Source organism: Borostomias antarcticus, assembly GCF_949987555.1.
Source record: "Borostomias antarcticus genome assembly, chromosome: 3".
Taxonomy (NCBI): Eukaryota; Metazoa; Chordata; class Actinopteri; order Stomiiformes; family Stomiidae; genus Borostomias; species Borostomias antarcticus.
Genome location: NC_140236.1, coordinates 26,541,886 through 26,550,219, shown reverse-complemented (window position 1 = coordinate 26,550,219; position 8,334 = coordinate 26,541,886). Strand labels below are relative to the sequence as shown.

At 51.0% G+C, this 8,334-nt stretch overlaps 1 protein-coding gene across 1 annotated transcript in view; it reads right to left on the bottom strand.

Annotated features, from left to right (window-relative positions):
- The window catches only part of cachd1 (cache domain containing 1), a gene marked incomplete at both ends in the record, with an annotated part of 78,441 nt that continues 70,107 nt past the window's right edge, over positions 1 to 8,334 (bottom strand). The window contains 6 exons of the mRNA XM_084436089.1: positions 1 to 245; positions 5,248 to 5,349; positions 5,525 to 5,602; positions 6,860 to 7,021; positions 7,612 to 7,763; positions 8,291 to 8,334. The exon at positions 8,291 to 8,334 is cut by the window's right edge and continues 73 nt beyond it. Of these exons, the coding sequence (XP_084292215.1) occupies positions 1 to 245; positions 5,248 to 5,349; positions 5,525 to 5,602; positions 6,860 to 7,021; positions 7,612 to 7,763; positions 8,291 to 8,334 (783 nt within the window). The remainder of the gene's footprint in view (positions 246 to 5,247; positions 5,350 to 5,524; positions 5,603 to 6,859; positions 7,022 to 7,611; positions 7,764 to 8,290) is intronic.

Here is an 8,334-nt window from a genome sequence, read left to right as displayed (position 1 = left end):
TCAGCACTCGGCGTCCACGCTGTGCACGGTGACGGAGGCCTGCAGGTGGTGCGTGTGCGAGTGGGCGGGGTGGTGGTGGGCGTGGCGGTACGGGTGGAACTTGTGGCTGAGCAGCGCTGCCGTCTGCGGGGGCGTGTCCAGCTCCAGGTCGTCGTCGTGGTTACCCACATCCACACCGGCCGACAGGGGGTCGTTGTTGCACGGCGGGTTCTCGCTGTCCTCCTGAGGGCTCATGGTGCTGTAACCTGGGGCGACACAGTTACACACACACGTTAATACACACACATGCACACACAAATAGAATTTATACTGTGTGTGTGTTGTTGTCTCTTGTCTGTCTGTCTATTGCTCTGATGTAAAGTGACTTTGGATTTCATGAAAGGCGCTATATAAATTAAAGTTATTATTATTATTATTATTATTATTACTGTGATTATTGTTATTACTGTGACACACAATAAACATTCATACACATACAGTAGGACCCCACTCATCCGAACTTCAGAGATCCGAACCTCCCAGTCTACCAGACAGGCTTAAAAAACTTTTTTTTGAGCCTGCTATCTGGTTACTGGTTGGATTTTCATTACAGTACTGTAGGCCTACTTGCATTTAAATCTGTCATAATAAACACGTACTGTGTCCTACTGTGAATAAAAACAGAACTGTATGTAGACCTACATGTTGCCTGTAGGCTGTAGCCTACTGTCATGTTTAATTTCTTTGTTACTTTAATGTCGAGCGCAAAACGCAAACGAGTCTGCTGCGCGAGAGCTGCATTCCTTGGTAGCCAGAAAGCGCTTCAGCAACCTGAAGCAGAGGAGTATCGAGTCATTTTTCGTTCCCAGTTAATGGACTTCAGGAACACAGACGTGTTGTAAGCATGTAGATTAGCTTCTAGGCCTACTGTATTTGTTAAATAATAGCCTACAGCCTAGGCCACGTTAGCCTACATCGGTTGTTTAGGCTGAAATAGCCTAAGACATGACAACTTGTATGCATGCACTCAAGTGGAAATTCGTTTATTTTATTCTAGGCTACTGTAGGCCTATTATAGGCTAGGCTCTATGAGTTTAGTTGGCTATTTGATTGCAATTTTGATGCATTTTCACAAGTAATTAAGGGTATTTATCTGTCTATTATGAGTCTATATGAAACAAGTATACCACTTATTGCATTTGGTGCATTTTAACATAAGGTCGTTCGTATCTCTGAAATGTCCGGATGACTGAAACATATTATGTTTCAGTCATCCGGACATTTCAGAGATACGAACGACCTTTGGTCCCGTTGGGTTCGGATAAGTGGGGTCCTACTGTACTACACAATGTAACACATTAATACACATTCAAAACACATACAAGGGTATCTCGCACACAGTAACAAACATTCATACACATACTACACAAAGTAACACATACATGAAGACACATTCAAAACACATACAAGGGTATCTCACACACGTACAAAGTCAACAGATTTGTGCGAATGCTTTGTGACTGCCAAACTGCTTATTGCTGTCATTACCACACACAGCTAGCTAGCCATCTGTAGAAGAGACTCTGGCAACAGAGACTAAATCTATTTGAGTACAGCACAGTAAGTACACTGGAGGATGGTTACCTCTGTCTGTACAGAGTACAGTTTGGGGAATACTTCCAAAGCCCTAATATCTCATTAGTTATATTTATGCGAACGCTGATTTAGATGAGGAAACCGAGAACCTCCGGAGACAGAGCTGCTTCATCAGGCCTGTGTGTGTGTGTGTGTGTGTGTGTGTGTGTGTGTGTGTGAGCGCCTGGCATGAAGGGTGAAGCGGTGGGAGTGTGTGCTTCTAAAAGTGATGAGAGATGTGTGTGTATGTGTGTGTGTGCGCGTGCGTCTGTCTGGGGATTATCTTCGCTTCAATCTCTCCATCTCAAGCCCCTCCCCTCTCCTCCCCAGGGCTGCGTACAGGGTTCCCCCTCAGGGGCCACATGTCAGGTCTGAGGGCCCCTGAGAACAACTCTCCCTGAGAGAGAGAGAAAGAGAGGGAGAGAGAGAGAGAGAGAGGGAGCGAGGGAGAGAGAGAGAGAGAGGGAGAGAGAGAGATCCTGTCTCTCCCTCCTCGCTCCTGTCTCTCCTCACTCCCGTCTCTCCTCGCTCCCGTCTCTCCTCGCTCCCGTCTCTCCTCGCTCCCGTCTCTCCTCGCTCCCGTTTCTCCTCGCTCCTGTCTCTCCTCGCTCCCGTCTCTCCCGTCTTTCCTCGCTCCTGTCGCTCCTGTCTCTCCTCGCTCCTGTCTCTCCTCACTCCCGTCTCTCCTCGCTCCCGTCTCTCCTCGCTCCCGTCTCTCCTCGCTCCCGTCTCTCCTCGCTCCCGTCTCTCCTCGCTCCCGTCTCTCCTCGCTCCCGTCTCTCCTCGCTCCCGTCTCTCCTGTCTCTCCTCGCTCCCGTCTCTCCTGTCTCTCCTCGCTCCTGTCTCTCCTCGCTCCTGTCTCTCCTCGCTCCTGTCTCTCCTCGCTCCTGTCTCTCCTCGCTCCTGTCTCTCCTCGCTCCTGTCTCTCCTGTCTCTCCTCGCTCCCGTCTCTCCTGTCTCTCCTCGCTCCCGTCTCTCCTCGCTCCCGTCTCTCCTGTCTCTCCTCTCTCCCGTCTCTCCTGTCTCTCCTCGCTCCTGTCTCTCCTCGCTCCCGTCTCTCCTCGCTCCCGTCTCTCCTCGCTCCTGTCTCTCCTCGCTCCCGTCTCTCCCGTCTCGCCTCGCTCCCGTCTCTCCTCGCTCCCGTCTCTCCTCGCTCCCGTCTCTCCTCACTCCCGTCTCTCCTGTCTCTCCTTGCTCCTGTCTCTCCTCGCTCCTGTCTCTCCTCGCTCCCGTCTCTCCTCGCTCCCGTCTCTCCTCGCTCCCGTCTCTCCTCGCTCCCGTCTCTCCTCGCTCCCGTCTCTCCTCGCTCCCGTCTCTCCTCGCTCCCGTCTCTCCTCGCTCCCGTCTCTCCTGTCTCTCCTCGCTCCCGTCTCTCCTGTCTCTCCTGTCTCTCCTCGCTCCTGTCTCTCCTCGCTCCCGTCTCTCCTCACTCCCGTCTCTCCTCACTCCCGTCTCTCCTGTCTCTCCTCGCTCCTGTCTCTCCTCGCTCCTGTCTCTCCTCTCCTGGACCTGGCGTCTGAGGGGAGTGATCTTAGATAAAGGTCGCGGAGGGGGGGGGGGGGGGACGTATGGCGAGGGGGAGGGGGGAGACGTCTGGCGAGGGGGAGGGGGGAGACGTCTGTCAGGGGGGAGGGAGGGTGGGGGGGAGACGTCTGTCAGGGGGGACGGGGGGTGGGGGGGATCTGGCCGGCGTAGGGGAGGCGTTTGAAAGGTCGTGACCCCGGGTAACAACTGATGATGTCATGCGCCACCCGCGGAACGGAGGCGGGATGACTCACGAGAATGTTGGGAAAACAGGAGAGAGCAACAGGATCGCTCCTCGCCTGCAGGCAGACAAACATCCGCTGTGTGTGTGTGTGTGTGTGTGTACCTGTCAGAGAGGTTGGGTTTGTGTGCATGGTTGCGTGTGTGTTGGTGGTGTCTGGAGTGACTCAGAACAAACATCAGGAGCCTCCGGCCTTCACAGCGTGTTCTCTGAGCGCAGAACCCTTTCAGTGGAGGACGGGAACACCTTTGACTGAGAGAAACCTTCACCCAGTCTCCCTCTCTCCCTCCCTCTCTCTCTCTCCCTCTCCCAGTCTCCCTCTCTCCCTCCCTCTCTCTCTCTCCCTCTCTCTCTCTCTCTCTCCCTCCCTCTCTCTCTCCCTCTCTCTCTCTCTCTCTCCCTCTCTCTCTCTCCCTCCCTCTCTCTCCCTCTCTCTCTCCCTCTCTCACTCCCTCTCTCACTCCCTCTCTCTCTCTCTCCCTCTGTTTACGCCACCTATTATCCCTCCTGACTCTCTCTCTCTCCCTCCTCCTCTCTCTCTCTCTCCCTCCCTCCCTCTCTCTCTCTCCCTCCCTCCCTCTCTCTCTCTCCCTCCCTCCCTCTCTCTCTCCCTCTCTCTCCCTCTGTTTACGCCACCTATTATCCCTCCTGACTCTCTCTCTCCCTCCTCCTCTCTCTCTCTCCCTCCCTCCCTCTCCCTCCCTCTCTCTCCCTCCCTCCCTCTCCCTCCCTCTCTCTCCCTCCCTCCCTCCCTCTCCCTCTCTCTCTCTCTCCCTCCCTCCCTCTCTCTCTCCCTCTCTCTCTCCCTCTCTCTCCCTCTGTTTACGCCACCTATTATCCCTCTCTCTCTCCCTCTCTCTCCCTCTGTTTACGCCACCTATTATCCCTCCTGACTCTCTCTCTCTCCCTCCTCCTCTCTCTCTCTCCCTCCCTCCCTCTCCCTCCCTCCCTCCCTCTCTCTCTCTCCCTCCCTCTCTCTCCCTCCCTCCCTCCCCCTCCCTCTCCCCCTCTCTCTCTCTGTTTACGCCGCTTTCTCTCTCCCTCTCTCTCTCTCTCCCTCCCTCTCTCTCTCTCTGTTTACGCCGCCTATTATCCCTCCTGACTCTCCCTCTCTCTCCTCCTCCTCTCTCTCTCTCTCTCTCTCTCTCTCTCTCCTCCACCTCTCTCCTCCTCTCTCTCTCTCTCTCTCCCGGCGTTGTCTTCAGGGGTCACACGGCTGCTGAAGACTCATTTCCAGGAAGGAGAGATGTAGCGGAGGCCGACCTTTAAAGGAGCGTCTGTGTGTTCTTGTTCCTTCTAGGCTTATGACTAGGAATTGCTATGCTGTGTATTACAGTATGTACTTGAATGTTGTTTTATACTGTGTTGAAATGTTACTGCTGCTGTAATGTGGTGTGCTACGTGCCTGTAATGCTGGATAATGTGTTGTTTGACATTTTATTGCTGTTGTTTGATGATGTTATTGTATGCGGTTAGAAATTTATTGCGGCTGTCTTGGCCAGGGCTCCTTCGGAAAAGAGATTCTAATCTCAACTTCCCTGGTTAAATAAAGGTTAAATAAATAAAAAATGAAATAAAAATGTGTGGGTGTGGGTGTGTGTGTGAGAGTGAGAGAGTGCGTGTGTTAGTGTGGTGTGTGGGTGTGTGTGTTAGTGTGGTGTGTGTGTTAGTGTGGTGTGTGTGTGTTAGTGTGGTGTGTGTGTATTAGTGTGGTGTGTGTGCATGTGTTAGTGTGGTGTGTGTGCATGTGTTAGTGTGGTGTGTGTGTTAGTGTAGTGTAGTGGTGTGTGTGTGTGTGTGTGTGTGTGTTAGTGTGGTATGTTTGTGTGTGTGTGTGCGTGCGTGTGTGTGCGAGCGCGTGTTCTCACCGTGGTCGCTCTCTGTCCCTGACCGGCCCCAGTACCTCCTCCGGCGCTCTGGGCTGTGGGTGTGTCTCTCGATGACCGCCGCGATGAAGCGCGTGTTGCTGACTGGAACGCAGCGGGAGAAGCAGACATCCTGGTCAACTCACGGCCCACAGTCTCAAACGCATGGCTAACGGAGGCCTTATCGCGTGAACGTGCGCCCAGGGTGCGTTCGAGATCGCGACAAAAGTCAGTTTTAAGCTCGGACACAGACGGCGTGCGTACGTGATCTTGCACTTACTTATGCCCCTGTCCTCGTGGCTGTCCTCGTCCCTCTCGTCCCGCTCGTTGTCCAGGTTGGACATGCGGACTGACATCTCTGTGGAGAGAGGAGAGGACGACAAGGTTAGACAGAGGCAACCGTCCCTAACGGCTCTAAAGTGTGTGTGGTGTTGGCTACATGCTACGCACAGCATCAAAAGAGCACAGCGCCTACTGTACCCACTGGCCTATAAAAAGATAGCAGGTGGGTATTTCACCAGCGATAATGAATGTGTACTTCTAAATATTTGAATCAATGTACGCCTACCTACACATCAACACCAGCTAGTCTGTATAGTAGCCTACTAGCCTTATTGCAGCTGCAAGTGTTTAGATGGGGGATTAGTGTGGGACTATAGTCAAGTTAGGGACATTCTGAGACAAGTTAGAGACATTCTGAGGCACCCCCCATCAACTTGTTTTGTTTTTGCATTGTTTAGGTACTGGGATACTGTATTGTTTTATTCACTTGCAATTGAGATATTCATGTGCATTCATCACTTGTGATTTCAGTAGATTCATTATGGCTAGAACGAGTTATGCTCCCAAGGGCCCAGTAGAGGGCAGCAGTGGGCCTTGGGTACAGGTCAGGACGTCAGTGCTTGGGGACGTTCAGTTCTCCCAGAGGCAGCGTAGAGAATGCGTGACTGCTGCGTGAATGATGTGTGCCACGTTTTGTATTTTGCAGTACTCTGCAGAGATAAAGAAGACATAAAAATCCATGCATGCCTGGAACTCCATTCTTAAATGTCCAAGTGTGCAACATTAGCATTAGCAATTAGCTTTGCCTTCATTTATTATCCCTAGTTGGTGCTAACGACAGGTGCTTATGGGCTCATTGAGACTGCGCTGGTCTGTAAAGGTCAGCGCTTGAGCACAGGGCTTTAGTTAATTCAATCACTCGCATTCTAAAGGAATAGCTTTCACTGTCAACGAGGAGAGAACATGGCTACAGTACATCCAGCCAATTACTGTGTGCCTGGTGCCACCTGTCGAGGTTGAACCATCAGAAAAGATATAGAAGTTCAAATTAACTTTTTGATTCCTGGAGCCTATGACTATAGATTACTGTCTGGCGCTAGAATCTCTTGACAATCTTCAGTTGTTGTGCCGCTCGCCATTCTATATGCACAGGAATTGTAAGCAGAGCGTTATGCTAAGCTAATGGTAATGTACAGTATGTTAACAGTCATGTCCATCAAGCATCGAGGCTAAGCTAGCAGTCGAGTCCATGGAGCGTCTATGCTAAGCTAATACGCTACGCGTTGTGTGTGTGTGTATGTGTGTGTGTGTGTGTGTGTGCCGTGTGTCTCACCCTGCGCGGCCAAGGGGGACATGTGCTGGTGGGATCGTCGGTGGATCTGGTGTCTGTAGGCGTACACGGCCAACACCAGAACCATGATGCATCCCATAATACCCCCGGCAACGGGCCCCACCGGGGCGCTCTTGATCATGTTGAGAGACGCCACCTCTTCGTCTGGGGAGGGAGAGCAGAGGAGGATGACGGAAGAGTTTGGTTAGTCGTTACTTCTGAGGAACGGCGTCTGTCCTCGCAACTGGAGCAGAGTTTCAAGGTCAAGCTGACCGAAGTCCCTGTTGACTCCGATGTTAAAAGATAGCTATGAAAATATCACTTCAAGAAACAAATTATTCAAAATAGACTACACTATTACAAACTCATCATCACAAGTCTCCAATTGTTTTTCACTGACGTTTTTGCGTTTGGATACATGGAAGTGAATGCAGCTCAGAGCTCACAATGCTCATTCACTTCTATTTCCAAACACGAAAACAACGGCAGTGAAAAACAATTGGAGACTTGTGATGATGAGTTTGAAATAGTGTAGTCTATTTTGAATAATTTGTTTCTTGAAGTGATATTTTCAGAGTCTGGTAATGATGAGTTTGTAATTCTGATAGTGTATTCTGCCTGTTATTTTGAATAGTTCGGTTATTGAAGTGGTATTCTCATAGCGGTCTTTGGAGTCAACTGGGACCTCCGCATTCTCCCAACCACACTTCCGACATGGCGGATGACCTTGTGACCTCCGTAGGGTATCCACTCACCCAATAGCCCCATCCCGTCCACGTAGGGGCTCTTGGCGCCCACGATGCCCCCGAAGCACTCCTTCTGCAGGGCACAGTAGGGCTTGTCCAGGTGGGTCTTCCCATCGCTGTCCACCATGCACCACTCACAGTCCAGCACGCCAAAACAATCACTGTGGACACACAGCACAGCCAAGCGTTTATTCCGGGTTTAATTTAGATTTTCTACAGTTTTCTGATGTAATACTACTTTTTACCTCCTATCAAAACTGTAATATATCCAGAAATATATCCAGTGTTCCAGTATCTTCCAAAGGCTCCTTTTGCCCCTTTAACATGTAATAACTTACAAAATACGCTTAAACTCCGGGACAGTCACTCGCTATGCGCTATAAAGGCTATGGAAACTGAGGCCATTTGAATGTGCAATTGTTTTAATTGAAGGCCTGTTTGTATTGTGCTCTTTGAGCTAGTCTGTTGTCAACTTCTGTTGTTGTTGTTGTTGCTGTTCTTGTTGTTGTCTCGTGCAACTTGTTTGTTTCCAGGGAACTGTGCTGCTGCCATTCTTGGCCAGGTTTCTCTTGTAAAAGAGATTTAATCTCAATGAGGCTTTACCTGGTTAAATATTATTTTATTTTTTATTTTTTTAAAGGCTCTGTCCTTCTCGGCGCCTTCCACCGGGTGGCGCTGTGCCCCGTACCTGCTGGTGTAGCGCTGGCTGCAGCGCGTGTTGATGCACTGGGG